The 21,738-nt window shown below is 45.3% G+C and overlaps 1 protein-coding gene across 2 annotated transcripts in view; it reads right to left on the bottom strand.

Moving 5' to 3' along the window:
* Window positions 1–21,394, bottom strand: part of LOC126235944 (uncharacterized) — a 336,591-nt gene extending 315,197 nt beyond the window's left edge. Inside the window, exon 1 of one of the 2 annotated variants that reach the window (XM_049944915.1) lies at window positions 21,174–21,394. In XM_049944915.1, coding sequence (XP_049800872.1) covers window positions 21,174–21,299 — 126 coding nt within the window. In that variant the 5' untranslated portion in view covers window positions 21,300–21,394. The remainder of the gene's footprint in view (window positions 1–21,173) is intronic. The other variant, XM_049944914.1, reaches the window with a different exon arrangement.
* Between the last annotated feature and the right edge of the window lie 344 nt (window positions 21,395–21,738).

Here is a 21,738-nt window from a genome sequence, read left to right as displayed (position 1 = left end):
CCTACTACGTGTCGTTTCCGTAGCGAGAGCTAAGACAATATAAGAATAGTTACAGCAGGTACAGAGACGTTTAGCAATGACTTTTCCCGCGCTCCATGCGCGGTTGGAACGGGAAGACGGTAGAGCTGGAAGTACCCTCCGTCATGCGCTTCTTACGCGTTTTCTGATTACGGATGAAAGTGTAGTTGTGTAGAGGTTGGATAAAATTATGGAAACACCATTAGAAGTGGATGCTTGAGCGTAAATGCAGATCCTAGCGCAGTTGTATTTGATCACGACGACACGTGTTCAGTGCTCCCAACAGGTTGCTAGTTTCAGTCGTGGTCAGAACAATGTTCTGTGTTGTTATGAGTCACTATGACGGAGCTAAGTAAATTTCAGCGTGGGGAAACGGTTGGTGGTCGTATGGAGGGCGCCTCCGTAACCAAAGCAGCCGAAGTGTCCGGTGTTTCAAGACGTACCGTATCGAGGATTTGTACCGCTCACGGGGAGTGCTGGAAAATATCAACAGTTACATCCACTTAATTACAGGCCCATATCGTTAACGTCGATATGCAGCAGGATTATGTTCGAACATTATGAATTACCTCGAAGGAAACGGTCTATTGACACACAGTCAACATGGGTTTAGAAAACATCGTTCCTGTGAAACACAACTAGCTCTTTATTCACATGAAGTGCTGAGATCTATTGACAAGGGATTTCAGATCGATTCCGTATTCCTGGATTTTGGGAAGGCTTTTGACACTGTACCACACAAGTGGCTCGTAGTAAAATTGCGTGCTTATGCTATATCCAGTCGCATAACTGACTGGATTTGCCATTTCCTGTCAGAGAGGTCACAGTTCGTAGTAATTGACGGAAAGTCATCGAGTAAAACAGAAGTAATTTCAGGCGGTCCCCAAGGTAGTGATATAGGCCCTTTGCTGTTCCTTATCTGTATAAACGATTTTGGAGACAATCTGAGCAGCCGTCTTCGGTTGTTTGCAGATGACGCTGTCATTTATCGACTAATAAAGTCATCAGAAGATGAAAACAAACTGCAAAACGATTTAGAAAAAAATATCTGAATGGTGCGAAAAGTGGCAGTTGACACTAAATAACGAAAAGTGTGAGGTCATCCACATGAGTGCTAAAAGGAATCCGTTAAACTTCGGTTACGCGATAAATCAGTCTAATCTAAAAGCCGTAAATTCAACTAAATACATAGGTATTACAATTACGAACACCTTAAATTGGAAAGAACACATAGAAAATGTTGTGGGGAAGGCTCAGCAAAGGCTGCGTTTTATTGGCAGGACACTTAGAAAATGTAACAGACCTACTGAGGAGACTGCCTACACTACGCTTGTCCGTCCTCTTTTAGAATTCTGCTGCGCGGTGTGGGATCCTTACCAGGTAGCACTGACGGAGTACATCGAAAAAGTACAAAGAAGGGTAGCCCGTTTCGTGTTATCGCGCAGTAGGGGTGAGAGAGTCACACAAATGATACAGGATTTGGGCTGGAAATCATTAAAAGAAAGGCGTTTTTCGTTGCGACGGAATCTTCTCACGAAATTCCAATCATCAACTTTCTGTTACCGAATGCGAAAATATTTTGTTGACACCGACCTACATAGGGCGGAACGATCACCACGATAAAATAAGGGAAATCAGAGCTCTTACGGAAAGATATAGGTGTTCATTCTTTCCGCGCGCTATACGAGATTGGAATAATAGAGAATTGTGAAGGTGGTTCGATGACCCCTCTGCCAGGCACTTAAATGTGATTTGCAGAGTATCCATGTAGATGTACAGGTGGATGTAGACATCACGTCGCTGACGTAAGTATGTGTTGAGTGCTGGTGACGGAGGGTCATTGAAGAGGACTGTGATGAAAAATAAGAGAATGACAGTTGCAAATGTCATTGCAGAACTGAATGTCGCACTCTCGAACGCTTACAGTGGGAAAAAAGAAAAAAAAACAAAAAAACAGACAGCTACATAAGCTGGGAATTGGAGGGTGAACTGGAATTCCAAAACCACAGGTGAGTAAACCATATGCACGTAACGGAGAAAGGGGTGTCCATATACAGAAACAGAAAAAAGTCATTTGGTGGAATTGATCTCGTTGTCACTGTTTCCAACTTCTGGCCGAGTTTACGCCCCAAGAGTGAAACGTAGGGCGGGGGGATCGGTGATGATTTGGACAGCCATGTCGTGGTACTGCATGGGCCACATGGTTACTCTGTGAGGTGGCATTACTGCCAAAGGGTTTTGTGACATTTTTGGTTGATTAGGTGCAACCCATGGTACAAGGTTTGTTCCCCAATAGTGACGCTATATTCCAAGATGACAGTGCCCCTGATTACACTACTCGCATCGTCCAGCACTGGCACTGTGAGGCCGGCCGGGGTGGCCAAGCGGTTCGAATCCTACCTCGTGCATGGATGTGTGTGATGTCCTTAGGTTAAGTTAGGTTTAAGTAGTTCAAAGTTCTAGGGGACTGATGACCTAAGATGTTAAGTCCCATAGTGCTCAGAGCCATTTGAACCATTTGGTACTGTGAGCGCGAGGATGAATTATTGCACCTCCTCTGGCTGCCACACTCACCAGATCTCAGTATAATTGAGCCTTTGTGGTATACTTTCTAGAGAAGGATACCTTGATCACTGTCCACTTCCATCGTCGTTGCGTGAATTTGCCACTATATGGTAGGAAGAACGGAATAAGATTCCCTTGAAAAAACCACAGGGGACCTGTACTTATTAATTCCGAGACGACTGGGTTCTGTTTTGAGTACCAACTGGTTTCCTACATCGTATTAGACGTGTAAACGACGTGTGTGTTTGGTATTTCCATATTTCTGTGCGCACCCTGTGGAAGGTGTGTTTCGTGCTTCTCGTGTGGTCTCCCCGGCAGATGCGGACGCGTAGGCACGCGGGGACGGCGGGTAGCCAGGGAAAGCGCGCGCCTTCCCAGAAGACGGAGCGTTTCTACGGCACGGATTCCGTCGTCGCCGCCGCTGCGTGACCCACATCGCTCTGCTGCCACACGCACACTCGCGGAACCCCGCACGCGCACCTCACCTCCACACCTCACCACAGCTGGACACTTCCGCTGGCACGCCCCACACCGGTTACACACGCGGGATCTACGAGCAAGCTAGCCACTGACCAAATCTTTCGCAACAGCTCGCGAAGTTTGCCGTGGCCGTAAAATCAACATGTACACCACAATGAACCGTCGATGACTAACAGGGGCAGATCCAAGTAAGGAGGTGTGTGTGTGTGTGTGTGTGTGGGGGGGGGGGGGGTGCGTGTATGTTAGGGTGTCCTCTCAAAATAATATTTACTGGGTGGACAAAACATTCCGATTATACGTAAGTTGAAGGTGGAGGTGGGAGAAAGGAAAGGAAAGGGTTTACTGATGTAAGCTGCATCGGCACGTTACGCGGAATCAGCAGTGACGAGTGAAAATGTGTACCAGGCTGGGATTCGAACCTGGGATCTCCTGCCTACTAGATGAGTGCGTTAACCAATGCACCATCCGGCACACAGTTTTATCGCCACTTTCGCGCTCTATCTCGGCACGCCTCACGGCCTATCCACTCTCCCACCGAGCACCACCTATCTTTAGTCCCTGTCCATTTCCTCCATACTCGCGACTCTGATATCCCGCGGGAAGTTAGACGTACGTTCGATACAGTTGCCCGCAGTCGTTTAATCAACGAAGTAAGAGCATATGGACTATCAGACCAATTGTGTGATTTGATTGAAGAGTTCCTAGATAATAGAACGCAGCATGTCATTCTCAATGGAGAGAAGTCTTCCGAAGTAAGAGTGATTTCAGGTGTGCCGTAGGGGAGTGTCGTAGGACCGTTGCTATTCACAATATACATAAATGACCTTATGGATGACATCGGAAGTTCACTGAGGCTTTTTGCCAATGATGCTGTGATATATAGAGAGGTTGTAACAATAGAAAATTGTACTGAAATGCAGGAGGATTTGCAGCGAATTGACGCATGGTGCAGGGAATGGCAATTGAATCTCAATGTAGACAAGTGTAATGTGCTGCGAATACGTAGAAAGATAGATCCCTTATCATTTAGCTACAAAATAGCAGGTCAGCAACTGGAAGCAGTTAATTCTGTAAAGTTTGGAAGGTAGGAGACGAGGTACTGGCAGAAGTAAAGCTGTGAGTACCGGGCGTGAGTCGTGCTTCGGTAGCTCACATGGTGGAGCACTTGCCCGCGAAAGGCAAAGGTCCCGAGTTCGAGTCTCGGTCGGGCACACAGTTTTAATCTGCCAGGAAGTTTCATGTCAGCGCACACTCCGCTGCAGAGTGAAAATCTCATTCTGGAATTCCATAAATTATCTGGGAGTAAGCATTAGGAGTGATTTAAAATGGAATGATCATATAAAGTTGATCGTCGGTAAAGCAGATGCCAGACTGAGATTCATTGGAAGAACCCTAAGGAAATACAATCCCCCAACAAAGGAAGTAGGTTACAGTACGCTTGTTCGCCCACTGCTTGAATACTGCTCAGCAGTGTGGGATCCGTACCAGATAGGGTTGATAGAAGAGATAGAGAAGATCCAACGGAGAGCAGCGCCTTCGTTACAGGATCATTTAGTAATCGCGAAAGCGTTACGGAGATGATAGATAAACTCCAGTGGAAGACTCTGCAGGAGAGACGCTCAGTAGCTCGGTACGGGCTTTTGTTGAAGTTTCGAGAACATACCTTCACCGAGGAGTCCAGCAGTATATTGCTCCCTCCTACGTATATCTGGCGAAGAGGCAATGAGGATAAAATCAGAGAGATTAGAGCCCACACAGAGGCATACCGACAACCCTACTTTCCACGAACAATACGAGACTGGAATACAAGGGAGAACCGATAGAGGTACTCAAGGTACCCTCCGCCACACACCGTCAGGTGGCTTGCGTAGTATGGACGTAGATGTAGATGTAGACGTACTTGTGCATCCACACTGAAGAAGGTGGATTCATTGTCCAGCTAGGCGAAACAACTATACGCTATGTGATCAAAAGTATTCGGACACCTGGCTGAAAATGACTCACAAGTTCGTGGCGCCCTCCATCGGTAATCCCGGAATTCACTATGGTGTAGGTCCAACCTTAGCCTTGATGACAGTTTCCAGTCTCGCAGGCATATGTACAATCAGGTGCTGGGGGTTTCTTGGGGAATGGCAGCAACTGCCTGGGCGATTGATGTAAGTTGGGTTGCCTATCTCAAGGTGTATCAAATGTTTTCGGGTCCCGTTTTATGTTGCCTATCCGTATTTTTACACGCAGGGAGAAACAGAACTTCAATGGCAATCTGTCAGAGGTTATTCGGGGATATCTTTCGAGTATTTTGTTGTAAGAGACTCATGATCCCCGGCGGTTCGTTACATATCACATTTCGTTCTGTTTCTTGCTGCAATTAGCTCTGTAACTGTGCTGCCCCCTAAAATAGTGCATACCAGTGCAAATGTCGACGCTATGTGCCCTCTGTCTTGTTTGGGAACATAGTTGTTCCGTACACTCACGGTACTTGCTGTTGACAACAGGAATCGCCCACTGCAGTTTACGCCTTAAAGTTTGCATTCAGCACTGCTCGGTTACGTCTTGTATTTGCTTTACCGTCAGTGTTAGTTGCACGTTAACAGCGGTACACAGCATTAGGAATAGATTTAGTGGTGAAGAATAGGCCTCAACTGCCCTTCCATGTCCTTTCCTGTCTCGGACCGATTTGCAATGTCATCAGCAGACTTTATTGTTTTTATTTCTTCCCTCTAAATTTAAATTACCTTTCCAAATTTCTCCATCGTTTCCTTCACAGGTTGCTCACTCCACAGATTGAATGTCATCGGGGATAGGCAACACCCCTTTCTCACTTGCTTCTGAATCACTGTTTCCCTTTCACGTATTTCGACTCGTATAACTGCAGTCTCGTTTCTGTACCCGTTGTAGATAACCTTTCGTTCCTTGTATAGTATCGGTGCTACCTTCTGAACTTTAAAGAGTGTAGATATTCAACATTGAAGTTTTGTCTAAATCTACAAATATTGTAACCGTAGGTTGCCTTTCATCAACCTATCATATAGGATTCGTCGTAGGGCCAATATTATCTTGAACGTCGCTACATTCCTCCGGAACCCAAACTGATCTTTCCCGAGCTCGGCCTCTACCAGTTTTTCCATTGTTCTGTAAATAATATGTGTAAATATTTTGCATCCGCGTCTTACTAAACTAATGGCTCTGAGCACTATGGGACTTAACTTCTGAGGTCATCAGTCCCCTAGAACTTAGAACTACTTAAACCTAACTAACCTAAGGACATCACACACATCCATGCCAGAGGCAGGATTCGAACCTTCGACCGTAACGGTCGTGCTGTTCCAGACTGTAGCGCCTAGAACCTCCGGCACTAAACTGATGATTCGGTAATATTCACACCTATCACTATCTTCCTTCCTTGCAACTGGATTTAATACGTTCTTCCTGACGCCTGAGGGTATTTCGCCTGTATCATATATATTGCACAGCAGGTGGAATAGTTCCCTCATGACTGGCTCTCCCAAGGATATCAGTAGTTCTGAGGGGATCTCGTTTGCTCCACAAGTCTTGTTTCCATTTTTCCATGTTCCTGTCAAATTCTTCTCGCTGCATCACATCTCCCACCTTGTCTTCATCTATTTCCTCTTCTCTTTCTACAATATTGTCCCAAATTTTGTTGTCCCTTATAAGGATCCTCTGCATATTCCATCCACTTTCCAGATTGCTCTTATTTACTTAGTACTGGCCTGGCTACTTGAGCTCTTGATAATGTACGAGGGTAATCCCAAAAGTAAGGTCTCCTATTTTTTTATAAGTACAGGACTCTGTTTGTGTGGCAGTTGGTCACACTGTTATGAAGAGTGCTTCACGCGCTGTGTGTAAACATGCGCATGCCACGCTGAGGCGCTCAGTCTTGGCTTGGCAGCCGTTGAGAATGGAGCTCCTGTTGGATGTTACCGCCAAGTGCGAATTATTCGGTTTTTGAATGCAGAGGGCACTGCGCCGATTGAAATCCATCGCCAATTGACGGAAATGTATGGTGGGTCGTGCATGGATGTCAAAAATGTTCGTGTAGAGAGTTTGCAGCTGGTCGGACCGAAATTCACGACGAACAAAGGAGCGGGAGACCATCAATTTCTGAGGAGACAGTTTTGAAGGTTGAGCAAAGCATGCGTGAAGATCGGCGGATCACCCTGGATGATCTCTGCACGTTGGTTCCTGAGGTTTCCCGAAGCACCACTCACAGAATTTTAACGGAAACATTGAACTACCGGATCGTGTGCGCAAGATGGGTGCCCACGCATGCTGACTGAGGACCACATACGCCAACGAGTTGATGCTTCCCGCGCATTGCTTCATCGCCTTGCAGCCGAACAGGACAACTTTCTGGAATCAATTGTCACTGGTGACGAAACCTGGGCATACCACTTTACACCTGGGACCAAGCAGCAATCACGCCAGTGGCGGCATCCTTCTTCACTAAAGCCGCGGAAATTCAAACAACCACAGTCTGCCGGTAACGTCATGACAACCGTTTCTTGGGATCGGAAAGGGGTATTGTTGGTCGACTTTATGTCCACTGGGACCACAATTAACGCTGACAGGTACTGTGATACTCTGAAAAAACTCAAACGGGCAATTCAGAACCGGAGAAGAGGAATCTTGAGCAAGGGCGTACACATTCTCCATGACAACGCTCGCCCACACATCGCTCGGCAAACCGTCGCTCTCCTGCAACAGTTTCAGTGGAACATAATCACCCACCCACCCTATAGTGCTGACTCGGCGCCCAGTGACTATCACCTGTTCCCTAGGTTAAAAGAACGTTTGGCCGGAAAGCGATTCAGCTCCGACGACGAGGTGAAAGGAGAGGTTCATAACTTTCCGAACAGCATGGCGGCGAGCTGGTATGACATGGGCATACAAAAACTGCCACAGAAATGGTAATTATGTCGAAAAATAGCTAAATGTTCAAGCTGTAAACTGATATAAACCATTGCAGTAATAAACAGGTCTATGTACTTATAAAAAAATAGGGGACCTTACTTTTGGGATTACCCTCGTATACAGCTGGTCTTCTTTCATCCAAAGGTCTCTTTAATTCTTGTACAGGCGGTATCTACCTTTCCCCTAACTGTACAGCCTTGCCATCTCTTCATAAAATGTCTGTATTCCCTTTCGGCTGCCGCATTTGTTCATACATTTTCCCCTTTTTTTTTGTCAAAAAGCATTATACAACACGGGCCATTGTAATGAGAGTGAAAGCGTTCTGCTACGTGTGCACAAAGTTGTACGTGATGTCTCAGCACTGCAGGTAGCCTCGCCTGCTGCTAAACAGCTGGAGCTGCCGCTGTCGGAGAGACGCGTGGCCTCAGGGAGGTGGCAGTGGAGACAAACCTCTCTGAAAGCAGATCCGTGTCTCCCGGCCTTGTCACCGCAGTCTAACGTGCCGTCAGTACAAAGCATTCTGTGACCTCTACCTGCGGCCCGCTACAGAATGGTTCCCAAATCACGTGCCTTCCACTCTATTTAGCTTCACTCTTAATTTAAGGGAATTATGTAGACAGACCGAGGCATGGGTGTCCGCACAAGTGTATCCACGAGAGGGCATGATAGTAAAACTGCCATTTTATACAGCTGATTCGGGGAGTTTGAGAAAGTGTTGAGTCCTATTTAATGTGGTTGTTTGAATGATCATCTTCCACTGTAACTATTATAGTCAATTTTATTGGTTTTTCCGTCTTATGTTTACTGCAGTTAAGGAGTATTTTTCACCAGACACGTTTCGCTTTTATTTACTGTATAAAGCACCTTTTGTGCTCATGCTGAAAATATGGTACCACACGTATATCTCCACATTTTGATATAGATTGAAAACAACATTTCTTTATGAAATTGTCGCACAGTTAACTTACAGTCTTTTTGCCTTTTGTACATGTTCCCGAAGCCCTGTACGATTTTTCTTCGTTGTCAGCGTAGGTAGAAATCGAAAAAAAGTGGTTGCACATTCACTTTTTATTAATCTGCATTTTTTCATGCTGCTTTTATTCCACTTCACCTCACTTTTGTAAATCTTAAAGAGAAACAGTACTGTAGCTTTCACCGGTTTCGCTTTCAGCAAAGTGTTCGTGTCTGTTCACTTGTTTTCTCTGTAGGTTGCGCGTATTGCCAACTTTGCGAATATCATCGTCTTCTACGTCATTCTCTTATTGTCGCTTTGGCCTGGGAGCCGATATGCGTTCTCTATGGAGAGCTGCATCAAACCAGTCTCTCGACTGAAGACAACAACAACAACAACAACAACAACATTCCTACACCAGCCGTCTCTGTGCCTGGCTCTCGTGTTCCACTCTCATCCTCCGTATCATCGTTGATATCATCCTCCTATCTTGTGCGTGGCCTTCCTCTGCCCCATATCCCCTCCGCGGATCCTAAGTATACTACTCGTGGTAGTCTTTCCTCTCTCATACTAAGCAGAAAAGTCGTGCTCACATTAATGTTCTTTTCTTCATCTTTGGGCTAATTTCAGCTTTTGAGCATAAATAAGTCTGCCAGTTCCTGGTTTTCTAATATCATATGGTTCAAATGGCTCTGAGCACTATGGGACTTAACATCTGAGGTCATCAGTCCCCTAGAACTTAGAACTACTTAAACCTAAATAACCTAAGGACATCACACACGCCCATGCGCGAGGCAGGATTCTAACCTGCGACCGTAGTGGTCGCGCGGTTCCAGACTGAGGCGCCTAGAGCTGCTCGGCCACACCGGCCGGCATTCTAATATCCTGTGACTGGGTGTTCATCTTGGGGCCAGATATTTTCCGCCTTGCCGCAGTGGATACACCGGTTCCAGTGAGGTCATCGAAGTTAAGCGCTGTCGGGCGTGGTCGGCACTTGGATGGGTGACCGTCCAGGCCGCCATGCGCTGTTGCCATTTTTCGGGGTGCACTCAGTCTCGTGATGCCAATTGAGGAGCTACTCGACCGAATAGTAGCGGCTTGGTCAAGAATACCATCTTACGACCGGAAGAGCGGTGTGCTGACCCCACGCCCCTCCTATCCGCATCCTCCACCGAGGATGACACGGCGGTCGGATGGTCCCGGTAGGTCACTCGTGGCATTCTCTCGAAAACTAGCTGTTGTTCATCTCCATCGGTTTCCCTTAGTGTAAATTTTTCAGACCCGTATAGAGCTAACGGGGGAGTTACACTTCGCTATAGTCTGGTTTTAAAACTTCTCGGAACTGCTCAACTACCCAGCAAGTCCCGTAAGCCATAATGTGCTCAACTTTGCGCTGTGATTGTTGCCTTAATCTCAATTTCCATTCTATTCTGCTTGCTATGAAATGCTTCCATATACTGAAATATGTCTGTTCTTTTAAAAGTGACTTCATCAACTGTCAATGAGTCACGTTCAACGGCTGCCTTGCCCACGACCATGTACTCAGTTTTCTCCTTATTAACTTGTAATCCTGCTTTCCTTGCAATATTTCTGTAAGAACTTGTCATGAGATGCAAGTTCTCTTTGCTACCAGTTATTATAACACTGTCCGCATATGCAAACTGACTTCTTGTGTTATATTCCAGTCTTATTCCAGCTGCGTATAATTTTTGATGCTATTTTTATATATAAAATTAAATTAAAAAGTATTGGAGACAATGCGTCTCCTAGTCTCAGACCAGTTCTAACTCCAAAATGCTCTGACATTCCTGTGCTGACCTTTACACTTAAATAAGTTTCCTCTAAACATATCTGTACTAGATATATTAGCTTTTGTGGAAACAGAAACTCTTTCAAGACTATGGTGTGAATATATTTCTATTGCTTTTTTTTCAGAAAGCTATCAGTACACACAATCTACACAGAACACAAATGAATAGGCTGAATGAGGAACGTGTGATAACTACAGTACTTCTCTTTGAAGTTCGCAGAAGTGGCGATAAATGGGAAAATCACAAATGCAACGTAAGAGAAAGCGGATCACGTCAGAGTCAACTTAATTATTCAGAGTCGTGCTGCTAGGTACTATGTTGTCTTGAAGTGTGACACCAAAGCCCCTGAAACTGCTTTGGTCACATCAGTTTATCCTCTAACAAATTACGGGGTGAGAGAAGGAAAGGTAACATTCTGAACAGATTGTATTTCCTCTGCGGAACATCGATTGTTAGAAATATCCATCATATCTGCTCAATCTGTCGTGCGCAAATACAGGGTGATTCAAAAAGAATACCACAACTTTAAAAATGTGTATTTAATGAAAGAAACATAATATAACCTTCTGTTATACATCATTACAAAGAGTATTTAAAAAGGTTTTTTTTCACTCAAAAACAAGTTCAGAGATGTTCAATATGGCCCCCTCCAGACACACGAGCAATACCAACCCGATACTCCAACTCGTTCCACACTCTCTGTAGCATATCAGGCGTAACAGTTTGGATAGCTGCTGTTATTTCTCGTTTCAAATCATCAATGGTGGCTGGGAGAGGTGTCCGAAACACCATATCCTTAACATACCCCCATAAGAAAAAATTGCAGGGGGTAAGATCAGGGCTTCTTGGAGGCCAGTGATGAAGTGCTCTGTCACGGGCTGCCTGGCGGCCGATCCATCGCGTCGGGCAGTTGACGTTCAGGTAGTTACGGACAGATAAGTGCCAATGTGGTGGCGCTCCATCCGGCTGAAATATGAATTGTTGTGCTTCTTGTTCGAGCTGAGGGAACAGCCAGTTCTCTAACATCTCCAGATACTGTAGTCCAGTTACAGTAGCACCTTCGAAGAAAAAGGGACCAAAAACTTTATTGGCTGAAATGGCACAGAAAACGTTCACCTTAGGCGAGTCACGTTCATACTGAGTTGTTTCCCGCGGATTCTCAGTGCCCCATATACAGACATTGTGACGGTTGACTTTCCCGTTAGTGTGGAAAGTTGCTTCATCACTAAACACAATCTTTGAAACGAAAGATTCATCTGTTTCCATTTGAGCAAGGATAAAATCACAGAACAGCGCCTCAAGCGAAAAAATGTACAACTAAATGAAACTTTATAGCTCCCATAATTCGCCCACAGATAGTGCTTAGCTCTGCCTTTTGTCGTTGCAGAGTTTTAAATTCCTAAAGTTGTGGTATTCTTTTTGAATCACCCTGTATATTACGCAGATTAAACAGACAATGCTTAACAGTGCTTTGTGTGACTAGTTATCATCGCGTGCAATGCTCCATTTGAATTAACAGCCTTGGCGCACGTTGCCTGGGACTTCCAATGGGACGAGGCGATATGTCACGTAGGCGTGCTAACGGCTGGTGGCAGATAGGGATATCTACCTTCTAGACAGTCAAAACATTAAAGCGATGCTGCTCTAATTGTAGATTCCAAAGCATCTGAAAGAACAGTCATACAAGGGGACGCAACTCGTATTTAAGAGACGTACGCCACAGTGTTTTGGATCAGTGACCAATTGCTCCCTTAAGCACACTTGAGTTCCATGCAACACGAACTACACAAACAACTGACGATATTCTGATCCGGTGAGTTCCAGGTAAAGTACGTCACATGGCGGAAGGTGTTTCACGGAATGCTTGAAGGTGCTCTCCTGTGTAAACCCGTTCTTTAAGTGGAGTGGTGTGGAGTATATTATCAGTCGACAGTGACAAGAAGAAACTTTACTGTCGCAGGTTCGAATCCTGCCTCGGGCGTGGATGTGTGTGATGTCCTTAGGTTAGTTAGGTTTAAATAGTTCTAAGTCTAGGGGACTGATGACCTCAGAAGTTAAGTCCCATAGTGCTCAGAGCCATTTGAACCATTTGAAACTTTACTCAACATAACAGATTAAACTTTGACCTCAGTGTTGAATGCAGTACTAATTTTATGGTTTCTAGTGATTCTATAAAATTTGGAAATTTGTGGTAAAGTCTATGGGACCAAACTGCTGAGGTCATCGGTCCCTAGGCTGACGAACTACTTAATCTAACTTAAACTAACTTATGCTAAGGGTAACACACACACCCATGCCCGTGGGAGGACTCGAACCTCCGGCGGGATGAGCCGCGCGAACCGCGACAAGACACCTAGACCGCACGGCTACGCCGCGCGGCAATGATTCTATATTGTGTATGGAAGAGGCGATGAAAGTAATCTTCTCGACGTGCCAGTTGTTTGTTTGTGACGAACAGAAAAATCAGCATGATAAAGTTCGCTGATTTCATTGCAGTAGTTTCCGAATGTGTAATCGCCCAAAGCGGAAATGAACCGACTGGGATGCTGAGCCCTCACAATACCAGGGAGGGGGGCACCTTTTGAAAATGTTGTAAACTAGCTAGCTACTTTATATTGTAAATTTTTGAAGTTTTTAATTTTTAATTAAGTCTTTTGCTACATTCCATAAATGCTTTAAAATTTTCAGTTGAACTTAATCCATAAATTTAAGTCTCAACTGTATATGTGACTTTTCACAATGAATGTCATATCCAGTATTTCCACGCCCCGGAGCTTTATGCAGTTGTAGTGATTTCATCTGTTTCCAAACATCACTTATCTTTGCAGTGGTGCGAGAATTAAATTTGGGGAATACTTTTGGATTTTCCTATGTAAAGAAACATTTGGAAACAGAATTCAATATTTCTACTTTTACTACGTTACTCTCAATTTCAGTTCCTGTTTTGTCCGTGAGTGACTGAACACTAACTTTGGTGCCACTAACAGTCTTTACATACGAATGGAATTTCGTTGGGCTATGTGAAAGAAGTTTCGACAGTATTCTGCTGCAGTAGTCATTGAAGGCTTCTCACATTGACCCCTTAACAGCGTAGCGCGTTACATTCAGCATCTCGCCATCTATAGTCCCATTCTATGTTTTACGCCTGTTATGTAGTGCTGTAGTTTATGTTTCTTTAATTTCTTTACAGTAACCGTATACCACTGAGTCTGCCTGTCATCAAGTACTGTTCTACTAGGTACTTATTTATGAACGCCGGCCGCGGTGGTCTTGCGGTTCTAGGCGCTGCAGTCCGGAACCGCGGGACCGCTACGGTCGCAGGTTCGAATCCTGCCTCGGGCATGGATGTGTGTGATATCCTTAGGTTAGTTAGGTTTAAGTAGTTCTAAGTTCTAGGGGACTGATGACCTAAGATGTTAAGTCCCATAGTGCTCAGAGCCATTTGAACCATTTGAACTTATTTATGAAGATCGTTTTCAACTATTCTATTAAAACTGAGTTACAGTTTCTCCACATGCTCCTGTCCAGAGTTAAATGTTTCAGTTTCCTAATTGTTAATATGACGCTACTGCCTAGTTTCTAGTTCTCAGATGATGATGATGATGTTTGGTTTGGGGGGCGCTCAACTGCGCGGTCATCAGCGCCCGTACAAAGTCCCAAGTTTTACACAGTCCATGTTCTTTTCACAATCCAATCTAGGCACTCTCACAAATGGTGATGATGAAATGGTGAGGACAACACAAACACCCAGTCTCCGGGCAGAAAAAATCCCCAACTCGGCTAGGAATCGAACCCGGGACCCCGTGATCCAGAGGCAGCAACACTAGCCCCATTTTTTAATCTTATTTTGTTCGATAGTGTTCATTGCATTTGTTCTGGGCGGACATCCCTTGACACCCTTCAAGTTCATCGTTGACGTATTCACTCAGTTTTTTATTATAGAGCTGGCAGCTAACCCTCTGACCGAACGCGCTGAGCTTCCGTGCCGACAGCCTCTAGACCACACTCTGCAGACTTCCTAGTTCTCAGAAAAAGTTGTTTGATTCAAAGGAAGTTTTGGACTTACAGCGATAGTACTAACTTCGTGTGTTTTCACGTAATGTAAAGAAAGTGCCACACCATCCTAGCAAAATCATCGGGCGACTCCTAGAGAAAGCTGCAGCAATTACGAGCCTGGTCCGATAGGATGTAAGGAACCACCGCGATCCTTATACACTCCTGGAAATTGAAATAAGAACACCGTGAATTCATTGTCCCAGGAAGGGGAAACTTTATTGACACATTCCTGGGGTCAGATACATCACATGATCACACTGACAGAACCACAGGCACATAGACACAGGCAACAGAGCATGCACAATGTCGGCACTAGTACAGTGTATATCCACTTTTCGCAGCAATGCAGGCTGCTATTCTCCCATGGAGACGATCGTAGAGATGCTGGATGTAGTCCTGTGGAACGGCTTGCCATGCCATTTCCACCTGGCGCCTCAGTTGGACCAGCGTTCGTGCTGGACGTGCAGACCGCGTGAGACGACGCTTCATCCAGTCCCAAACATGCTCAATGGGGGACAGATCCGGAGATCTTGCTGGCCAGGGTAGTTGACTTACACCTTCTAGAGCACGTTGGGTGGCACGGGATACATGCGGACGTGCATTGTCCTGTTGGAACAGCAAGTTCCCTTGCCGGTCTAGGAATGGTAGAACGATGGGTTCGATGACGGTTTGGATGTACCGTGCACTATTCAGTGTCCCCTCGACGATCACTAGTGGTGTACGGCCAGTGTAGGAGATCGCTCCCCACACCATGATGCCGGGTGTTGGCCCTGTGTGCCTCGGTCGTATGCAGTCCTGATTGTGGCGCTCACCTGCACGGCGCCAAACACGCATACGACCATCATTGGCACCAAGGCAGAAGCGACTCTCATCGCTGAAGACGACACGTCTCCATTCGTCCCTCCATTCACGCCTGTCGCGACACCACTGGAGGCGGGCTGCACGATGTTGGGGCGTGAGCGGAAGACGGCCTAACGGTGTGCGGGACCGTAGCCCAGCTTCATGGAGACGGTTGCGAATGGTCCTCGCCGATACCCCAGGAGCAACAGTGTCCCTAATTTGCTGGGAAGTGGCGGTGCGGTCCCCTACGGCACTGCATAGGATCCTACGGTCTTGGCGTGCATCCGTGCGTCGCTGCGGTCCGGTCCCAGGTCGACGGGCACGTGCACCTTCCGCCGACCACTGGCGACAACATCGATGTACTGTGGAGACCTCACGCCCCACGTGTTGAGCAATTCGGCGGTACGTCCACCCGGCCTCCCGCATGCCCACTATACGCCCTCGCTCAAAGTCCATCAACTGCACATACGGTTCACGTCCACGCTGTCGCGGCATGCTACCAGTGTTAAAGACTGCGATGGAGCTCCGTATGCCACGGCAAACTGGCTGACACTGACGGCGGCGGTGCACAAATGCTGCGCAGCTAGCGCCATTCGACGGCCAACACCGCGGTTCCTGGTGTGTCCGCTGTGCCGTGGGTGTGATCATTGTTTGTACAGCCCTCTCGCAGTGTCCGGAGCAAGTATGGTGGGTCTGACACACCGGTGTCAATGTGTTCTTTTTTCCATTTCCAGGAGTGTACATTTGGAACATCGAATAGTACAAGACAAATTTCTCCAAGTTCGGAGCCACAGTCATATAATACTGTTTAAATGAAAATTCATCCATATGACTGTATAGAGGCTATAAATCAAAATAGCGGAACTTTAATTTAAACAAATAGTACAAGGTGGCGGCTGATAAAAATTGACAGACCGTACGGCAATGGATAAAATGGAATTAATAAAGTTAAATCGCTGATAAAAGTGATCAAACTTAATTACTTAAATCTGAGACGCGAGGCAAAGTTGGTATTCCAAACACAGGCTCCATGGTATTCCAAACACAGGCTCCAATTGCAATTAGCTGCAAAGTTGTATTATTTCAGGATACTTTTTCAAATGGTTCTGAGCACTATGGGACTTAACAACTGTGATCATCAGCCCCCTAGAACTTAGAACTACTTAAACCTAACTAACCTAAGGACATCACACACACCCATGCCCAAGGCAGGATTCGAACCTGCGACCGTAGCAGTCGCGCGGTTCCGGACTGTGCGCCTAGAACCGCTAGACCACCGCGGCCGGCGATACTTTTTCACACACACATTTCGGTACATCTATGCTATTATCCAAGGACCCTTATTTTCTCAGATAATATCTTAATGACAAGTTTTCTTAGCTTGCATAACAGCCATTCATTTTGTTTGGGTAACTTGCCCCGGCTGTTTCCACTGTTGATAACACATGTGTGTCGAAAGTCATGTGGGCAAGGAAACTTAAGAATTTTTGTTTTGCCAAAAACAGGCTGTAGCCAGTCCTATAATCTTATTGCGAACACTTCTACTTAACTGCATTAAAAATTTGTGGATGATTCTGCTGTACTGAAAAGAATAACCTAACCTAACCTGCCACTTGCTAACGCATTAATGTGGTTCAGGCGCTACGCGGGTGTCACAGTACAAATCCGTAGTTGAAGAATAGAATTTCAGTTCAACGCCGTTTTTTTCCATTTATTGCTTGTGTCATCTCTGGCAGTGATTTGTATATGAGGCATATGCAAAGTTTTACCATGGTTTGAAGTCCACATTAGACTGCAGATCCCCATACAACGGCCTGCCCAAGTTAGTTCAAAGCTTAGAGAAAGGAACATCCAACAGGACAATACCTAGTAATGCACTGTGATGTTCAAACCAGTGTTAAGGTTGATGACGGCTTTAACTAAAAATCTGACTGGCTGTGAAAATTATACATACAGGATTTCACAAGGGGAATGGTCGATATTCAGGGATGTGACAGGAACGACAATTCGGAGCAAAAATGTCTAGTAAATGTGGGCTCTAAAATGCATGCAGGTACCTTGGGGCCATGAGCACTTCTTCTATATTGTGAAACAAATCTCTTCTCCAGCAAGGTCTTTGCTTTCCATATTTTGGTAGTATGGACCAAAAGAAAAAAAAACATGTCAAGTAAGCATGGGCTCTAAATGCATACCTTAAGAGTAACAAGCACTTGTACACCTTCGCTACCAACTCTTCTACTGGACAAATGTCATAGCTCTTAAGGCTTTAGAGCTCATGTTTACCAGACGATTTTTTCTTGTTTTGGCCCATACTGACTCCTCCTTAAATATGGAAACCAAAGAATTTGCAATAGAAGGGATTTATTTCACGTTGTCGAAGATGAAGAAGTGCTCATAACTCTTAAGGTATACATTTTAGAGCTCATGTTTGCCAGACTATCTTTTTGCTTCGAATGATCATTCCTGTCAAAACCCTGAAAACCGGCCATTCCTCTAGGACACCCTGTATAACAGTCTTATGACCATGCTCGGATCTAGCTGCAAAATTAATTACTAAGTTCACACTTGATAATTTGTATTTTATGACGAGATTACATGCCCACACCTTGTTCCTACGACCTAACGTTCTTGGAACTAGCTGTTTAATTAATGATTAAATTCACACTCGATCATCTGTGCTTTATTAGGAGATTCTATGGCCACGCCTTGCTCCTATGACCTGAGAGTGGTTTTGTTAAGTGGCTTGTACAGCTGGGTTCCACCTTTCTTTACTGCTTTTTGTTGTTGGAGAAACATATATTCACCTCAGATTACTTGCTCAAATATGTGTCTGTACATCAGTGCCATCAACAGTGGGTTCTTATGTTTATTATGTATTTTATTTATTATTTTCTTGCGTTTTTTAGAACATTCATTGTAGCTGGATGACTCTTTAATGTGACGATGGCACAGACGTGTTGTAGCATGTTTGAGTAGTGAGAAGAATTTGCATTTTTTTTTAGGTTAGCTCTATCCAGTCCTACAATATTTCTGCAAACACATGTGAGGTTGTTGTTGTTGCGGTCCTCAGTCTGAAGACTCATTTGACGCAGCTCTCCATGCTACTCTATCCTGTGCAAGCCTCTTCATCTCCGAATAACTACTGCAACCTACACCCTTCTGAAACTGCTTAGTGTATTCATCTCTTGGTCTCCATCTACGATTTTTACTCTCCACGCTTCCCTCCAATACTAAATTGGTGATCCCTTGATGCCTCAGAACGTGTACTACCAACTGCTCTCTCCTAGTCAAGTTGTGCCACAAATTCCTCTTTTCCCCTATTCTATTCAGTACCTCCTTATTAATTAAATGATCTACTCATCTAACCTCCCGCACTCTTCTACAGCACCACATTTCAAAAGCCTCTTTTCTCTTATTGTCCAAATTGTTTATCGCCCATTTCACTTCCATACATGGCTACACTCCATACAACTGCTTTCAGAAAAGATTCCTAACACTTAAATCTATATTCGATGTCGTGAAATTTCTCTTGTTTTTTTTTTTCTTGCCATTGCCAGTCTACATTTCATGTCCACTCTACTTCGGCCCTCCTCTTTTATTCCGCTGCCCAAATAACAAAACTCATCTACTACTTTAAGCGTCTCGTTTCCAAATCTATTTCCCTCAGCATCACCTGGTTAATATGACTACAATCCATTATGCTTGTTTTCCTTTTCTTGATGTTCATTCTGTATCCTCCTTTCAAGACATTGTCCGTTCCATTGACTTGCTCTTCCAAGACCTCTTCTGTCTGTTTTCCAAGTTTTTCTTTGGTTCTCTTTGTTGCTTGCTCAAAGTACAGACTGAATAACATTGCGAATAGACTACAAACCTGTCTCACTCCCTTCTCACCCACAGCTGTCCTTTCATGCCCCTAGACTAATGTAGCTGCCGTCTGGTTTCTGTAAAAGCCGTAAGTAATCTTTTGCGCCCCGTATTTTATCCCTGCTACCTTCAGAATTTCGAAGAGCGTATTCCAGTCAACACTGTCAAAAGCATTTCCCAAATTTGTAAAAGCTATAAAAGTGGGTTTGCCTTTCCTTAACCTATCCTCTACGACAAGTCGTAGGGGCGTATTATCTCGCACGTTCCTATATTCTCCAGAATCCAAACTGATCTTGCCCGACGTCAGTTTCTACGTTTTTTCATTCTTCATAAAAGACCTATCAAAGTGATAGTTCGGTAATATTCGCACCTGTCAGCACAAGCCGAAAGTGATTATGTGGAAGGTGGTATCTGTAGTATTGTACCGCTAGGTAACTTCCCCATTCACAATGACATTATGCTCGAAATGAAAATTGTAATCCGGAACGTAGTCTGAGGGTCAAATGAATTTTGGTTCAAATGGTTCAAATGGCTCTGAGCACTATGGGACTTAACTTCTGAGGTCATCAGTCCCCTAGAACTTAGAACTACTTAAACCTAACTAACCTAAGTACATCACACACATCCATGCCCGAGGCAGGATTCGAACCTGCGACTGTAGCGGTAGCGCGGTTCCAGACTGTAGCGCCTAGAACCGCTCGGCCACACAGGCCGGCCAACTGAATTTTTTCACGTTGAGAAATGGGAAGTAAAATCTATTTTAGTTGATAAAAATTTCTAAAATGATTCAAATGGCTCTGAGCACTATGGGACTTAACTACTGAGGTCATCAGTCCCCTAGAACTTAGAACTACTTAAACCTAACTAACCTAAGGACATCACACACACCCATGTCCGAGGCAGGATTCGAACCTGCGCGGTCGCGCGGTTCTAGACTGTAGCGCCTAGAACCGCTGGGCCACACCGGCCGGCAAAAACTTGCTAAAGCCCACCGATTTCGACAGACTTTGCCGTCGTCTTCAGGTCTTCAAAAATTTTTGTTATTAAATGTTTTAATTTCTAGTTGGAACCTCACGACATGTGATGTTAGTGGCAAAAATGTAGCACATTACGCAAAGGTTTGTCATAAATAAAGTCTGTAAAGTAAAAAAGCATCACATATACGGAGGTGGCCTTGTCCAGAACGTGCTTTTTGATTTTAAATCTTTTATTTATGGCAAACATTTGTATATGTGTAATTTTTGAACCATTAACTTGACAGCTTGGCATTCGATTTCAACTCAAAATGAACACGTTTTTTAAAAAACATTTTTGAAGACCTGAAGATGACAGCAAGGTTGGTCGAAACCGGCTGTTGTAAATAAAAAAAAAAATTATGCGATCTTCGCTTTAGAAAGTATTTCTTTGAGGATCAACCTCGGAACCAACTGGAGATATGGAGAACTACGTTCACACTTGGTCAACTGGCCAATGGAGTCACACTTGTGGCAGAGCACAGCTGGAGACCATCACTTTCCAATCGATGAAACCTGGTAGCTATCTAGATTTCCGCGAACATTTCTTTCCGTCGCTTAGCAGATCCATTGGCGGAGGGGGACCAGAAGGCAGCGAGCAGCAACGGGAGCGCTGGCCATTGGCGAGGCGGCAGGACCCACCTGTATCTGGGCGCGCTTCACTTCGATGTAGAGCCAGTTGTCGGTGGAGAAGGCGATAGCCAGCAGGGCGACGGCCACGATGGCCGTGATGGTGGCCATGGACAGCGTGACGGCTGAGCAGGGCATCTTGATGATCGCGCGGCGGCCTCCTGCTACGGATCTGGACGGCGGAAACACGGACCTTCCTCGAGTCACACCTGAGCGCTACTGGGTCCGCAGCCAAGGCGCGCTCGCAAGGCTGAGGAGGCGGTGGAGGAGGAGGGGCGGCGCAGGGGAGGTGGGCTGCCGGAGTGGTGGGGGGCGGACCTGGAGGAACGCGGGCCGCCGCCGGCAGCACATTAAAAGTATCGCCATTATTGCCGCCGTTACTGGCACAACTTTGAGTCATCGTCCGTAATTTCTCTGGATACTGTACTGACCTCAGCACCAAACACTACTTCAACAAAAATATGTGGACGTCTATTAGTGGACATTAATGTGGGGCGTGTCCACCCTTCACCTTTTTGAAAGCTTAAGTTCTGCTGGGGACACTTTGAATGCGGTATCTTCCTCAAAAGCTGAAAAC

Source organism: Schistocerca nitens, chromosome 2, assembly GCF_023898315.1.
Source record: "Schistocerca nitens isolate TAMUIC-IGC-003100 chromosome 2, iqSchNite1.1, whole genome shotgun sequence".
NCBI classification, from domain to species: Eukaryota; Metazoa; Arthropoda; class Insecta; order Orthoptera; family Acrididae; genus Schistocerca; species Schistocerca nitens.
The sequence above is the reverse complement of the archived record's forward strand: the minus strand, read 5'-3'. Positions and strand labels throughout refer to the sequence as shown.